The sequence below is a fragment of the Budorcas taxicolor genome, chromosome 13 (assembly GCF_023091745.1).
Source record: "Budorcas taxicolor isolate Tak-1 chromosome 13, Takin1.1, whole genome shotgun sequence".
Taxonomy (NCBI): Eukaryota; Metazoa; Chordata; class Mammalia; order Artiodactyla; family Bovidae; genus Budorcas; species Budorcas taxicolor.
The window spans coordinates 47,987,713-48,003,495 of NC_068922.1; the positions used below are offsets into that span (position 1 = coordinate 47,987,713).

Below are 15,783 nucleotides of genomic sequence, written 5' to 3' on the forward strand. Positions count from 1 at the left end.
ATTGATACATTCACATAGTTCTAAAATCAATTAAAAAAAAGAAGTACTTTGAGAAGGCTTGCCTCATCCTGTTTACTCTCCGCCCTTCCTCTTTACCAGGACACCCATTCAGTTCAGTTCAGTTCAGTTCATTTCAGTTGCTCAGTCGTGTCCGACTCTTTGCAACCCCATGAATCGCAGCATGCCAGGCCTCCCTGTCCATCACCAACTCCTGGAGTTCACTCAGACTCACGTCCATCGAGTCCGTGATGCCATCCAGCCATCTCATCCTCGGTTGTCCCCTTCTCCTCCTGCCAGCATGAGAGTCTTTTCCAATGCGTCAACTCTTCGCATGAGGTGGCCAAAGTACTGGAGTTTCAGCTTCAGCATTATTCCTTCCAAAGAAATCCCAGGGCTGATCTCCTTCAGAATGGACTGGTTGGATCTCCTTGCAGTCCAAGGGACTCTCAAGAGTCTTCTCCAACACCACAGTTCAAAAGCATTAATTCTTCGGTGCTCAGCTTTCTTCACAGTCCAACTCTCACATCCATACATGACCACAGGAAAAACCATAGCCTTGACTAGACGGACCTTAGTCGGCAAAGTAATGTCTCTGCTTTTGAATATGCTATCTAGGTTGGTCGTAACTTTTCTTCCAAGGAGTAAGCGTCTGTTAAATTCATGGCTGCAGTCACCATCTGCAGTGAGTTTGGAGCCCAAAAAAATAAAGTCTGACACTGTTTCCACTGTTTCCCCATCTATTTCCCATGGAGTGATGGGACCGGATGCCATGATCTTCGTTTTCGGAATGTTGAGCTTTAAGCCAACTTTTTCACTCTCCTCTTTTACTTTCACCAAGAGGCTTTTGAGTTCCTCTTCACTTTCTGCCATAAGGGTGATGTCATCTGCATATCTGAGGTTATTGATATTTTCCCTGGCAATCTTGATTCCAGCTTGTGTTTCTTCCAGTCCAGAGTTTCTCATGATGTACTCTGCATAGAAGTTAAATAAGCAGGGTGACAATATACAGCCTTGACATACTCCGTTTCCTATTTGGAACCAGTCTGTTGTTCCATGGCCAATTCTAACTGTTGCTTCCTGGCCTGCATACAGATTTCTCAAGAGGCAGGTTAGGTGGTCTGGTATTCCCATCTCTTTCAGAATTTTCCAGTTTCTTGTGATCCACACAGTCAAAGGCTTTGGCATAGTCAATAAAGCAGAAGTAGATGTTTTTCTGGAACTCTCTTGCTTTTTCGATGATCCAGCGGATGTTGGCAATTTGATCTCTGGTTCCTCTCCCTTTTCTAAAACCAGCTTGAACATCAGGAAGTTTACAGTTCATGTATTGCTGAAGCCTGGCTTGGAGAATTTTGAGCATTGCTTTACTAGCATGTGAGATGAGTGCAATTGTGCGGTAGTTTGAGCATTCTTTGGCATTGCCTTTCTTTCATTACTTTCTTATAAATAGCATATGACTTACACTGTTGTTCTGTACTTTATATATCAAAATGATTATCACACTGCACGTCCATCACCAACCACACAGTTAAAATTTATTTTCTTGTGAGGAGAACTTTAAAGATCTCCTCTCTAGCAACTTTCAAATATACAATACAGTATTACTAACTAGTCACCATGCTTATATTACTTAAATTTATAACTGGAAACTTGTACCTTTTGACCTCCTTCACCCATTTCACCCACCCCACCCCTTACCATCCCCTGTTCCTCCCCACCACCACCCCCCAGCCTCTAGCAACTGCCAGTCCATTTTCTTATATCTTCATAAGAAAGATATAAGTTTTTTTTTTAATTTGACAGTATATCTAGGGATCTTTCCTTATTAGGACATAGAAAGTTTTTTTTTACAGCTACATAGTATTCTATTGTTTAGATATACTGTGATATACCATAGTTTATTTAATCAGTCACCCATTGCTAGACACATGAACATTTTCCATTCTTTTGCTATTGCAAACAGTGCTACAATGAGTAATCTCTGTGAGATACTTCATGTGTGGTAAGTGTATTCTAAGAAATGATATTTCTGGGTTCAGGGATCAATAAATGCATTAGGATTTGACAAACATTGCTAGTATGTGACTTTTGCATTTTATATCATTTGGTAGATCATATTTCTTAGAAGACAGAAAAGAAAAAAATTTGTATTTTAATTGATAATATATGACTACCTTAGACATGCGGTTTTTTAAAAAATCAATTAACCTAGAAGAACACATCAGATGGTAAACTGCTTGTGGTCAAGGACAACAAACAAAGACACAGACAAAGACACATGTTTTCTTGTTTTTGTGCTTCTTGTGCTTTTTGGTTTCCTATTATGCACGTTAACTTTTAAGAAGTGGCATATGAGAAAACATCTTATTCTGATTATTTTAGATAGCCATTTCAGTTAAAAATTTTTTAATAGGTTTACACATTCATATACCTCAAAATTCCAAAGTTCAAACAGTATTTAATGGCAAAAGTTTCTTCATATACTGTTAACTAGCTACCTAGTTCTTCCTCTTCCCTAGTGACAACAAATCAATTTTTGTGTGATTTCAGATAAAAAAATATACATTACAACTCCATATCTGTATATTCTTTTCCCCCTTTTATAGACAAAAGGTAGCATACACATTCTGTACCTCAGTTTTTTCACTAAGAAAATGATCTTGAAATCATTCCATGTCAATGCCTAAAGAGTGTCCGCTTATTTTTCACAACTGCAGTGTTTCATTGTGTGGCTTTATCATAATTTAGAAATTAGTTCTTTTTAATATGCTCTCACAGTACTTAAAATATAAATCTGTTAGGAATCTGAGGCTGCAAAAATACTAATTTAAAGATGAAATTATTTTGTTAAGTAATTTTTTTTTCCCTAAGAGCTACTGTTCTGGGCTTGCTTGGAGTCAGGACCAATTATTTCTCTTTAGCTCTGAGTAAAAGTGGTACAGCACTGCTGCTGGAGTGTGGGCTTTAAAATCTGTCCTGGAGCTGCCATGGACACGGATGGACAGGGAAGGATGCCATGGATGGACAGAGAAGCCTGGCGGGCCACAGTCCATGGGGTTGCAAAGAGTCAGACATGACTGAGCAACTGAACTGGAGCTGCATTGGCAAGTTACACTCTGCTTTTCAGTCTCTTTTTGTGTAGAACTCAGCACAAAGAATTGTGTTCTGAGATCTTGGATGTGGGGTATCTCTTCATGGCTGCTCCAGCAAAGCGCAGCCGCTGCTCCTTACCTTGGATGAGGGGTATCTCCTCACCGCTGCCCCTCCTGACCTTGAACGTGGAATAGGCCCTCCTGCGCCGCACAGCCACCGCTCCTTGGACATGGGGTGGCTCCTCCCAGCTGCCGCCCCTGGCCTCGGACGTGGGGTAGCTCCTCTCGGCTGCTCTTGCGCTGTGGTAGCCTGGCACTCTGAACTGCAGCCCCGACCTTGGATGTGGGGTAGCTCCTCTTGACCGTTCCTGTGCCATCTCAGCCTGGCACTGTTGGCCGCTGCCCCTGACCTCGGACATGGGGTAACTCCTCTTGGCCGCCACCCCTCGGCCATGGGGTCCTCTGCCCCTGACCTCGGAGGTGGGGTAGCTCCAGTCAGCCGCACTATGTGCTCTGGTTGCAGCTGCCCGCGCTGTGTGTGCCGGTCGCAGATAGCAAAAAACATGTCCTTTTCATTATAGGGGACTGGAATGCAAAAGTAGGAAGTCAAGAAACACCTGGAGTAACAGGCAAATTTGGCCTTGCAATACGGAATGAAGCAGGGCAAAGATTATTATAATAGAGTTTTGCCAAGAAAATGCACTGGTCATAGCAAACACTGTCTGCCAACAACACAAAAGACTCTACACATGGACATCACCAGATGGTCAACACCAAAATCAGATTGATTATATTCTTTGCAGCCAAAGATGGAGAAGCTCTATACAGTCAACAAAAACAAGACCAGGAGCTGACTGTGACTCACATCCTGAACTCCTTATTGCCAAATTCAGACTCAAATTGAAGAAAGTAGGGAAAACCAATAGACCATTCAAGTATGACCTAAATCAAATCCCTTATGATTATACAGTGGAAGTGAGAAATAGATTTAAGGGTCTAGATCTGATAGAGTGCCTGATGAACTATGGACTGATGCTCGGGACACTGTACAGGAGACAAGGATCAACACCATCCCCATGGAAAAGAAATGCAAAGCAGCAAAATGGCTGTCTGGGGAAGCCTTACAAATAGCTGTGAAAAGAAGAGAAGCAAAAAGCAAAGGAGAAAAGGAAAGATATTAGCATCTGAATGCAGAGTTCCAAACAATAGCAAGAAGAGATAAGAAAGCCTTCCTCAGTGATCAATGCAAAGAAACAGAGGAAAACAACAGAATGGGAAAGACTAGAGATCTCTTCAAGAAAATAGGAGATACCAAAGAACATTTCATGCAAAGGAGGGCTCGATAAAGGACAGAAATGGTATGGACCTAACAGAAGCAGAAGATGTTAAGAAGAGGTGGCAAGAATACACGGAAGAACTGTACAAAAAATATCTTCATGACCAAGATAATCACAATGTTGTGATCACTCACCTAGAGCCAAACATCCTGGAATGTGGGTTCTTGTGGTCCTTAGAAAGCATCACTATGAACAAAGCTAGTGGAGGTGATGGAATTCCAGTTGAGCTATTTCAAATCCTGAAAGATGATGGTGTGAAAGTGCTGCACTCAATATGCCAGCAAATGTGGAAAACTCAGCAGTGGCCACAGGACTGGAAAAGGTCAGTTTTCATTCCAATTCCAAAGAAAGGCAATACCAAAGAATGCTCAAACTACCGCACAATTGCACTCATCTCACATGCTAGTAAAGTAATGCTCAAAATTCTCCAAGCCAGGCTTCAGCAATACCTGAACCGTGAATTCCCTGATGTTCAAGCTGGTTTTAGAAAAGGCAGAGGAACCAGAGATCAAATTGCCAACATCTGCTGGAACATCAAAAAAGCAAGAGAGTTCCAGAAAAACATCTACTTCTGCTTTATTGACTATGCCAAAGCCTTTGACTGTGTGGATCACAAGAAACTGTGGAAAATTCTGAAAGAGATAGGAATACCAAACCAACTGACCTGCCTCTTGAGAAACCTATATGCAGGTCAGGAAGCAACAGTTAGAACTGGACATGGAACAACAGACTGGTTCCAAATAGGAAACGGAGTATGTCAAGGCTGTATATTGTCACCCTGCTTATTTAACTTCTATGCAGAGTACATCACGAGAAACTCTGGACTGGAAGAAGCACAAGCTGGCATCAAGATGGCCAGAAATATCAGAAATATTGGGAGAAATATCAATAACCTCAGATATGCAGATGACACCACCCTTATGGCAGAAAGTGAAGAGGAACTCAAAAGCCTCTTGATGAAAGTGAAAGTGGAGAGTGAAAAAGTTGGCTTAAAGCTCAACATTCAGAAAACAAAGATCATGGCATCTGGTCCCATCACTTCATGGGAAATAGATGGGGAAACAGTGGAAACAGTGTCAGACTTTATTTTTGGGGGCTCCAAACTCACTGCAGATGGTGACTGCAGCCATGAACTTAATAGACACTTACTCCTTGGAAGGAAAGTTATGACCAACCTAGATAGCATGTTGAAAAGCAGAGACATTACTTTGCCAACCAAGGTCCGTCTAGTCAACGCTATGGTTTTGAACTGTTGTGTTGGAGAAGACTCTTGAGAGTCCCTTGGACTGCAAGGAGATCCAACCAGTCCATTCTGAAGGAGATCAGCCCTGGGATTTCTTTGGAAGGAATAATGCTGAAGCTGAAACTCCAGTACTTTGGCCTCCTCATGGGAAGAGTTGACTCATTGGAAAAGACTCTCATGCTGGGAGGGATTAGGGGCAGGAGGAGAAGGGGACGACAGAGGATGAGATGGCTGGATGGCATCACTGACTCAATGGACGTGAGTCTGAGTGAACTCCAGGAGTTGGTGATGGATAGGGAGGCCTGGTGTGCTGCGATTCATGGGGTCGCAAGAGTCGGACAGGACTGAGTAACTGAACTGAACTGAAGGCTAAATAAAGTGACAGATGTGATTCTGACACTTTAGTGGACACTCAGTAAACACTATCAATATTGCCAGCTTTGGTGATATGATGATGAGATTGTGCAGATAACTTTTACTGTGACTAATTGCACACACTGAAGCTTTCAAAAACTGGCAGATCTCCTGTCACAGATCAGAAGTTTCCAAAATTGCCCCTTTCAAAGAATTTCTTGATTCTGACCTTTAGAGCTCTCCGTATACATTGTCCAGTAGCTCTGAGCTTCAGATCCTTTTCTTCTGTCTTTACAGAGAGAGATTTACCTAGCTGTTTCTTCACCCCCTAACTTGTCCCCAGAGGATACCCTGTTCCCTCTAGTGCCTCTGGAAGCATGCTGTATGGGTAGAAGGGCACCCATGCTATTGCCCAAAGGTCTAAGCATTAAGTTGCAAGTTGTTTCTTGCCCTTTTAGGTAATCTGTACAAGAAGCAGAACTTTTCTTCTTAAATCAACATGTCAGAATTTGTCAGCAACAGTGAGGTTACGCTTACCGTTTTTGAAGCTTTAAACACTCTTGAATTGATAGCTCTTAATTTTTTATTGCTAGCACAAGAGCAGCTGTCTCATAATGAGTAAAATTACTAACAATAATGACTACCAATTTTTCATCCATGACCCAGGGCAAAAGGAGCAGTGATCCCCACACAAGACTGGGCCAGACCTGCCTCTGAGTGTTTGAGGGTCTCTGTGGAGGCATGGGTCAACAGTGGCCTGCCATGGGGACAGGGGCACTGGCAGCAGTAGTCCTGGGAGGCATGACATGTGTCGTAAGTCCTCTTGGAGGAGGTAGTTGCCATTAGCCCCACCATACAACCTCTGGGTGGGTGATCAACAAACTGGAGAACAATTATACTGAAGAACTCGCACTGTTGTGAAAGTTCTAGGCTCCACAACAGACTTCCCAACCTGAGGATACAGCAAAGGGACTGAGAATCCCCAGGGAATCTGACTTTGAAGGTCAGCGGGATTTGATTACAGAACTTCCACAGGACTGGAGAAACAGAGTCTGGGAGAGCACAAACAAAATATTGTGCAAACCAGGTTCCAAGAGAAAGGAGCAGAGACCCCACAAGAGACTGAGCCAGAGTTGCCTGTGAGTGTTTGGGAGTGTCAGGCAGAGGTGTGGGTTGACAGTGGCCTGCTGCAGGGTCAGGGACACTGGCAGCAGCAGTTCTGGGTGGTGCAACATGCTGGCATAAATCCTGTTGGAGGAGTTCTGCCATTACCCCTACCATAGTTTGCCTTCAGGCCAAACTATAGGGAGGGAGCACAGTCCCACCCATCAGCAGAAAACTGATTAAAGATTTACTGAGCATGGCCATGACCACCAGAAGAAGACTCAGTTTTCCCCACAGTCAGCCCCTCTTATCAGGAAGCTTGCACAAGCCTCTTATTCATTAGAGAGCAGACAGAATGAACACCACAGTCACAGAAAAATTACCAAAATGATTACATGGATCACAGCTTTGTGTAAGTCAATGAAGCTATGAGCCATGCCATGTAGGGACACCCAAGATGGATGGGTCATGGTGGAGACTTCTGATGAAATTTGGTCCACCGGAGAAAGGAATGACAAACCACTTCAGCATTCTTGCCTTGAGAACCCCGTGAACATTATGAAAAGGCAAAAAGATATGATACAGAAAGATGAATCCCCCAGGTAATTCTATGCATGCAAGTCTCTTCAATCCTGTTAGACTCTTTGCAGCCCTATGTACTGTAGCCCAACAGGCACCTCTATCCATGGGACTCTCCATGCAAGAATACTGGAGTGGGTTGCCATTTCCTGCTGCAGGGGATTTTCCTGATCCATGGATCAAACCCACCTCGTCTCCTGCACTGGCGGGTGGGTGTTTTGCCAGTAGTGCAACCTGGGAAGCCCAAGTGGTTAGGTATCCAATATGCTACTGGAGAATAGTGGAGAAACAGCTCCAGAAGGAATGAAGAGGCTGAGCCAAAGTGGAAACAACGTCCAGTTGTGGATGTGTCTGGTGGTGAAAGTAAAGTCCAGGGCTGTAAAGAACAGTATTGCATAAGAACCTGGAATGTTAGGTCATGATCAAGGTAAATTGAAAGCGGTCAAACAGGAGATGGCAAGAATGAGTATCAACATCTTAGGAATTGGTGAACTAAAAAGATGGGAATGGGTGAATTTAGATGACCAATATATCTACTACTATGGGCAAGAATCCCTTAGAAGAACGGGAGTAGCTCTCACAGTCAAAAAAAGAATCTGAAATGCAGTACTTGGGAGTGCAGTCTCAAAAACAATAGAATGATCTCGGTTCTTTTCCAGGGCAAACCATTCAGCATCACAGGAATCCAAGTCTATGCACCACCCAACAGTTAATGCCAAAGAAGTTGAACAGTTCTATGAAGACCTTCTAGAATGAACACCAAAAAAAGGATGTACTTTTCATCATAGGGAGTTAGAATGCAAAAGTGGGAAGTCAATAGATATGTGGATAATAGGCAAGTTTGGCCTTGGAGTACAGAAATGAAGCAAGGCAAAGACTAACGAGTTTTGCCAAGAGAATGTGCTGCACTGGGCATAGCAAACACCCTTTTGCAACAACACAAGAGACCACTCTACACGTGGATATCACCAGATGGTCAATACTGAAATCCAGTTGATTATATTCTTTGCAGCCAAAGATGGAGAAGCTCTATACAGTCAGCAAAAACAAGACCTGGAGCTGACTGTGGCTCAGATCATGAACTCCTTATTGCCAAATTCAGACTTAAATTGAAGAAAATAGGGAAAAACACTAGACCACTCAGGTATAACCTAAATCAAATCCCTCATGATTATAAGTGGAAGTGACAAATAGATTCCAGGGATTAGATTTGACAGATAGAGTTCCTGAAGATCTATGGACAGAGGTTCGTAACATTGTACAGGAGGCAGTGATCAAAACCATCCCCAAGAAGAAAAATTGCAAAAAGGCAAAATGGTTGTCTGAGGGAGGCTTACAAATAGCTGAGAAAAGAAGAGACAGGAAAGGCAAAGGAGAATGGCTGCGATCCAAAAATCTGCAAGCAATAAATGCTGGAGAGGGTGTGGAGAAAAGGGAACCCTCCTACACTGTTGGTGGGAATGCAAACTAGTACAGCCACTATGGAGAACAGTGTGGAGATTCCTTAAAAAATTGCAAATAGAACTACCTTATGACCCAGCAATCCCACTCCTGGGCATACACACCGAGGAAACCAGAATTGAAAGAGACACATGTACCCCAATGTTCATCGCAGCACTGTTTATAATAGCCAGGACATGGAAACAACCTAGATGTCCATCAGCAGATGAATGGATAAGAAAGCTGTGGTACATATACACAATGGAGTATTACTCAGCCGTTAAAAAGAATTCATTTGAATCAGTTCTGATGAGATGGATGAAACTGGAGCCGATTATACAGAGTGAAGTAAGCCAGAGAGAAAAACACCAATACAGTATACTAACACATATATATGGAATTTAGAAAGATGGCAATGACGACCCTGTATGCAAGACAGCAAAAAAGACACAGCTGTGTATAACGGACTTTTGGACTCAGAGGGAGAGGGAGAGGGTGGGATGATTTGGGAGAATGGCATTCTAACATGTATACTATCATGTAAGAATCAAATCGCCAGTCTATGTCTGACGCAGGATACAGCATGCTTGGGGCTGGTGCATGGGGATGAGCCAGAGAGATGTTATGGGGAGGGAGGTGGGAGGGGGGTTCATGTTTGGGAACGCATGTAAGAATTAAAGATTTTAAAATTAAAAATAAATTTAAAAAAATTAAAAAAGCAAAGGAGAAAAGGAAAGATATATCCATCTGAATGCAGAATTCCAAAGAATACCAAGGAGAGATAAGCAAGCCTTCCTCAGTAATCAGTACAAAGAAATAAGAGGAAAACAAAAGAATGAGAAAGATTAGAGATCTCTTCAAGAAAATTAGAGATACCAAGGGAACATTTCATGTAAAGCTGGGCACAATAAAGGACAGAAATGGTATGGACCTACCAGAGCAGAAGATATTAAGAAGAGGCAGCAAGAATACACAGAAAACTATACAAAAAAAAATCTTAATGGCCCAGAAAGACACAATGGTGTGATCACTCAACCAAAGCCAGACATCCTGGAGTGCGAAGTCAAATGGGACTTAGGAAGCATCACTACGAACAAAGCTAGTGGAGATGATCGAATTCCAGCTGAGCTATTTCAAATCCTGAAAGATGATGTTGTGAAAGTGCTGCACTCCATATGCCAGCAAAATTGGAAGACTCAGCAGTGGCCACAGGACTGAGTGGCTAAACAACAAAAAACCCTTTCAACCAGTTGCTAACTTTTACCCTCTATATCTTAGTATCTTACTTGTTGAGCATCACACTGTGCTTGAACTATCAATTTTCTCTTTTACATGCCTCAGTACTAGGGTTTAACGGGTCTTGTGGAACAGGTCAGTTTTCATTCCAGTCTCAAAGAAAGGCAATGCCAAAGAATGCTCAAACTACCGCACAATTGCACTCATTGGCCCCATGTAGAGAAGGAAATTGCAATCCACTCCAGTACTCTTGCCTGGAAAATTCCACAGACAGAGGAGCCTGGTGGGCTACATGGGGCCGCAGAGTCAGACACAACTGAGCGACTTCACTTTCTTCTTTCTTCTTTGATTCCAAATGATTGGAATTACCTAGCATTATTTCCATGGTAGAGATCAAGACCCAATTAAACACAACTGAAACTAGATTGTGAATTATCTGTTTTGTTATAATTAACATGCTTTCTGTCCTTAGTCTAAACTCTGTGAGAGAAGAGAGTTATCTGTCACATTTAACTGCTGTACTCCCGGGGCCCAGACTCATGCCTTGCACACAGTAGGCTCTCAGTAAATATACTACATTGATTTTTAGGTTGATTTTAGTAATCACTTTTCATTCATTAAGTCTTCATTTCAGGGTTTCTATCTCTTTAGCTTTGAATATTTGTCTTTAACGTGGTTTTGAACCTGTAAAATTACATTTTAACTGGGAAGCAGAAGCCTAAATAATAAAAATCTAAACTGGTGACAGTACATCATAGAGCACATAGCTATAAAAACCCCATGTTTATGGGCAACAGTTCATATAAGCTTTCTCTGTAAATATACTAGGAAGTAGAAGAGAATAGAGCCACTTTCAGAGGTTGAGAGATCATTGTGAGCTATTTCTGTGTAAGGAAAGTAACTCAAACATTTTACATACTTTTCTTCAAATCTGAAGCAGTGTAGCTCAGACTCAGATCCCAGATATGACACTTAATTAGCTTTGTAACCTTTGGCAAGTCACTTAACCTTAGAAGATGTTGTATCTTCATCTGTAAAACGGAAATAATAATAATCCTCAAGTAACTGGAAAAGGTCAGTTTTTATTCCAATCTCAAAGAAAGGCAATGCCAAAGAATGTTCAAACTACCACACAATTGCACTCATCTCACATGCTAGTAAACTAATGCTCAAAATTCTCCAAGCCAGGCTTCAGCAATATGTGAACCGTGAACTCCCTGATGTTCAAGTTGGTTTTAGAAAAGGCAGAGGAACCAGAGATCAAATTGCCAACATCCGCTGGATCATCGAAAAAGCAAGAGAGTTCCAGAAAAACATCTACTTCTGCTTTATTGACTATGCCAAAGCCTTTGACTGTGTGGATCACAATAAACTGTGGAAAATTCTTCAAGAGATGGGAATATCAGACCAACTGACCTGCCTCTTGAGAAACCTATATGCAGGTCAGGAAGCAACAGTTAGAACTGGACATGGAACAACAGACTGGTTCCAAATAGGAAAAGGAGTACGTCAAGACTGTATATTGTCACCCTGCTTATTTAACTTCTATGCAGAGTACATCATGAGAAACCCTGGACTAGAAGAAGCACAAGCTGGAATCAAGATTGCCAGGAGAAATATCAATAACCTCAGATATGCAGATGACACCACCCTTATGGCAGAAAGTGAAGAGGAACTCAAAAGCCTCTTGATGAAAGTGAAAGTGGAGAGTGAAAAAGTTGGCTTAAAGCTCAACATTCAGAAAACGAAGATCATGGCATCTGGTCCCATCACTTCGTGGGAAAATACATGGGGAAACAGTGGAATCAGTGTCAGACTGTAGTTTTTTGGACTCCAATTGAATCACTGCAGATGGTGACCGCAGCCATGAACTTAATAGACACTTACTCCTTGGAAGGAAAGTTGTGACCAACCTAGATAGCATGTTGAAAAGCAGAGACATTACTTTGCCAACAAAGGTCCGTCTAGTCAAGGCTATGGTTTTTCCAGTGGTCATGTATGGATGTGACAGTTGGACTGTGAAGAAAGCTAAGTGCTGAAGAATTGATGCTTTTGAAATGTGGTGTTGGAGAAGACTCTTGAGAGTCCCTTGGACTGCAAGATCCAACCAGTCTATTCTAAAGGAGATCAGTCCTGGGTATTCTTTGGAAGGACTGATGATAAAGCTGAAACTCCAATACTTTGGCTACCTCATGGGAAGAGTTGACTCATTGGAAAAGACTCTGATGCTGGGAGGGATTGGGGGCAGGAGGAGAAAGGGACGACCGAGGATGAGATGGCTGGATGGCGTCACCGACTCAATGGAGGTGAGTTTGAGTGAACTCTGGGAGTTGGTGATGGACGGGGAGGCCTGGCATGCTGCGATTCATGGGGTCCCAAAGAGTCGGACATGACTGAGTGACTGAACTGAATAGGATTGCTGGAAGGGCTAAATCGGACACATGGTTCAGTTCAGGTCATTTGCTCAGTCATGTCCAACTGTGTGACCCTATGGACTGCAGCACACCAGGGTTCCCTCTCCTTCACCTTCTCCCGGAGCTTGTTCAAACTCAATGTCCACTGAGTCAGTGATACCATCCAACCATCTTGCTCTCTGTTGTCGCTTTCTCCTCCTGCCTTCAGTCTTTCCCAGTATCAGGGTCTTTTCCAATGAGTTGGCTCTTCTCATCAGGTGGTCGAAGTATTGGAGCTTTAGCTTCAGCATCAGTCCTTCCAATGAATATTCAGGGTTGATTTCCTTTAGGATTGACTGGTTTGATGCAAGGAGAGCAAACCAGTGCTTGGTAAATATATATAATTAAGGTATACTAGCTATTATAATTGACATAGTCGCCTAAAGCATTTGTGACGACTGTTCTATAAGAAATAAGAATATGGTAAATTATATGGTATGGTCTTCCCTGGTGGCTCAGTGGTAAAGAATCCACCTGCCAATGAAAGGAAGATCTCTTGGAGAAGGAAATGCCAACTCCAGTATTCTTTCCTGGGAAATCTCATGTACAGAGGAGCCTGTACACGAGGCTCCCCTGGCGGGCTGCAGTCCATGCGCTTGCAAAAGAGTGTGACACAACTTAGTGATTAAACAACAAATAATATAGGAAAGTAGTTAATTATAAAAAAAAATTATGCTGTATTTCTAGGGAATACACATATTCATCTAATTGTTTTATTAGTTACTACAGTCTTATTTGGATGACTCATTCCTGTATGTACAGCTTATTCTCTTTCATGTGGGCTCTTATCTATTCAGGGAACAAAATGAAGCTGTGTTTTTAATAACCCTTTAAATTCATAACTATAAGCTCCTTAAGGGCAGGAATTGCATCTGTTTAGTTCTACCATGGGAAGCCTACTGTCTAGTGACCAATTTATATTTGATTAAGTAACTCATTAAATACCATCTTTGCCTCTGAGCCTGGCTGTGAGATTATATATAAGCCGAGAATTAAGGGCAGGCAATCAGCAACAGGGCTGGACTAGAGAGGATGACTAAGCTCTAACTGGTACTTTCAGACTTCTGGCTAAAATTCACTGTGAATTATGTATTTCTTTCCCTGATGATATTGTGAAAATAAGAAGAAAGCAGCAAGAGCTGGAGAAATAGGTGTATCCTTTAATATCTAACCATCATTACTGCAACTCAGCAGAACCTTTCTACTTCATCCCCAGAGTATTTTCCAACACATTTTATTTGCCAGATGCTGCTCTAGGAGCTGAGAAGACATCTTTACCAAGGAAAGCCTAAATTTAGCATGTTTAGTTTTGTTTTTTTTTTCATGAATCAAAGAGAATGTTCCAAGTATTTATATTGTAGCCTGTCAACTTTGTATTTTTATGCAAAAATTCATTTGTATTTCTCTTTCTAAATATAGGGAGTTTCTTAAAAAGTGCTAGCTATGTCCAAAATATTGTTATCCCCGACCAGTCCATACATAGTTAATTCACAATCACCACTCAGTAAATACATGTTTAAATCTTTGTTACCTGAGCCTCAGGGCTATTTCCACATTTTTCTTTTTATAACTTGGACAAAAATTTCTATAGCTGAAACACACTGGGTAACTGTTTTTCTTTCCTTCCATAAGCATGTTAGGAACTTACTCTGATGAATTTGGGAACCTAGATTTTGAACGATCCCAGCATGGTTCTGGAATGAGCAACAGGTCAGCAGCAAAAAGATTTATTTCTGCTCTCAACAGTATTGCCGAAAGAACTTACAATAATTTATTTCAGTTTCATCAACTTCAACAGATTGCCAAAGAGTTAAACATTCAGGTATGATAAAAGAAATAATTAGTAAATCTTTTTATAATAATTTCAGGAGGGCTTTATTAGTATAGAAGAACTTTTAAACGTCAAAAGATTTAGACTAAAGTCATGGAATAGGCTGTTTTGGAGTATTTAAAACACACGCTTGTTTTATTTAAAATATAAAATTAGTTGCTCAGAGCTTTAAAAAAACAATTTTTATCTAAAATTCAAACTTCTTTTCAAAAGAGCTTTCAACATCTTGATAGGAGAAACATAGCAAGTTTCCATGTTATTCTGACAGTCTGTGTGGGCAAGTCATGTTACACATCATTGAACCTCAGTTGTCTCATTTGTTACATGGACATGATTCCACTTGATCTAACTACTTAAGTCTTAGTGAAAATGGGTATAATAGCACTTTATAGGTTTTTTTTCTTTCCAGGATTCATAATAGCACTTTAAACATGTAAAACAGTTTGTATGGAAAATTGCTCATTCAATTTTAAAAGTTAGTCTAATTTTTATTTTGAAGCTAAGCTAAAACAAATATAAAAGATTCTATGCATACTGGAGTTATTTTTGATTAGCTAGGTGTTATAGAATCCAAGTTTTGTATGTAAGCAGCTTTCTCTGTAAGAAGTGCAAATGATTTTATTTGCCCAAAAAACTTGACAATTGTATATTATTGTTTGAGAGATTAATTTTAAAAATCACATTTTTTGCATATATTTAACAGGCTCTTTTATTATTTTCTACTAGGTTGCTGATTTTGAAAATTTTATTGGATCACTAAATGACCAAGGTTATCTCTTGAAAAAAGGCCCAAAGGTTTACCAACTTCAAACTATGTAATAGGACTACCAAGCCAGGCTGTCCTGGGTTTGTTGTGAAGAATATGCAAAAAAAAACTGTTCTCTGAAAATGACATCCCACATGTAACAGGAAAAGAGAGTTGAACCAATTTAAGAAGTGATAAAATCATGTGTTAATTTTTTACTTCTCCAGAAGACTAAAAATATTTTACATTTTATCCAAATGATGTAATTAGAAGTTATAGTTTTGTTTTTGACCTTTCTTTTATCCTTATAAATATTTTATGGTTGTGCATATCAAATGTTCATCTGCGTAAACAGTCACAAGGTTACATTTA

The 15,783-nt window shown here is 41.0% G+C and overlaps 1 protein-coding gene across 1 annotated transcript in view; it reads left to right on the top strand.

Moving 5' to 3' along the window:
• The window catches only part of MCM8 (minichromosome maintenance 8 homologous recombination repair factor), a 54,815-nt gene extending 39,330 nt beyond the window's left edge, over positions 1 to 15,485 (top strand). The window contains exons 17-18 of the mRNA XM_052651060.1: positions 14,468 to 14,657; positions 15,393 to 15,485. Of these exons, the coding sequence (XP_052507020.1) occupies positions 14,468 to 14,657; positions 15,393 to 15,485 (283 nt within the window). The remainder of the gene's footprint in view (positions 1 to 14,467; positions 14,658 to 15,392) is intronic.
• The last annotated feature ends 298 nt before the right edge of the window (positions 15,486 to 15,783 follow it).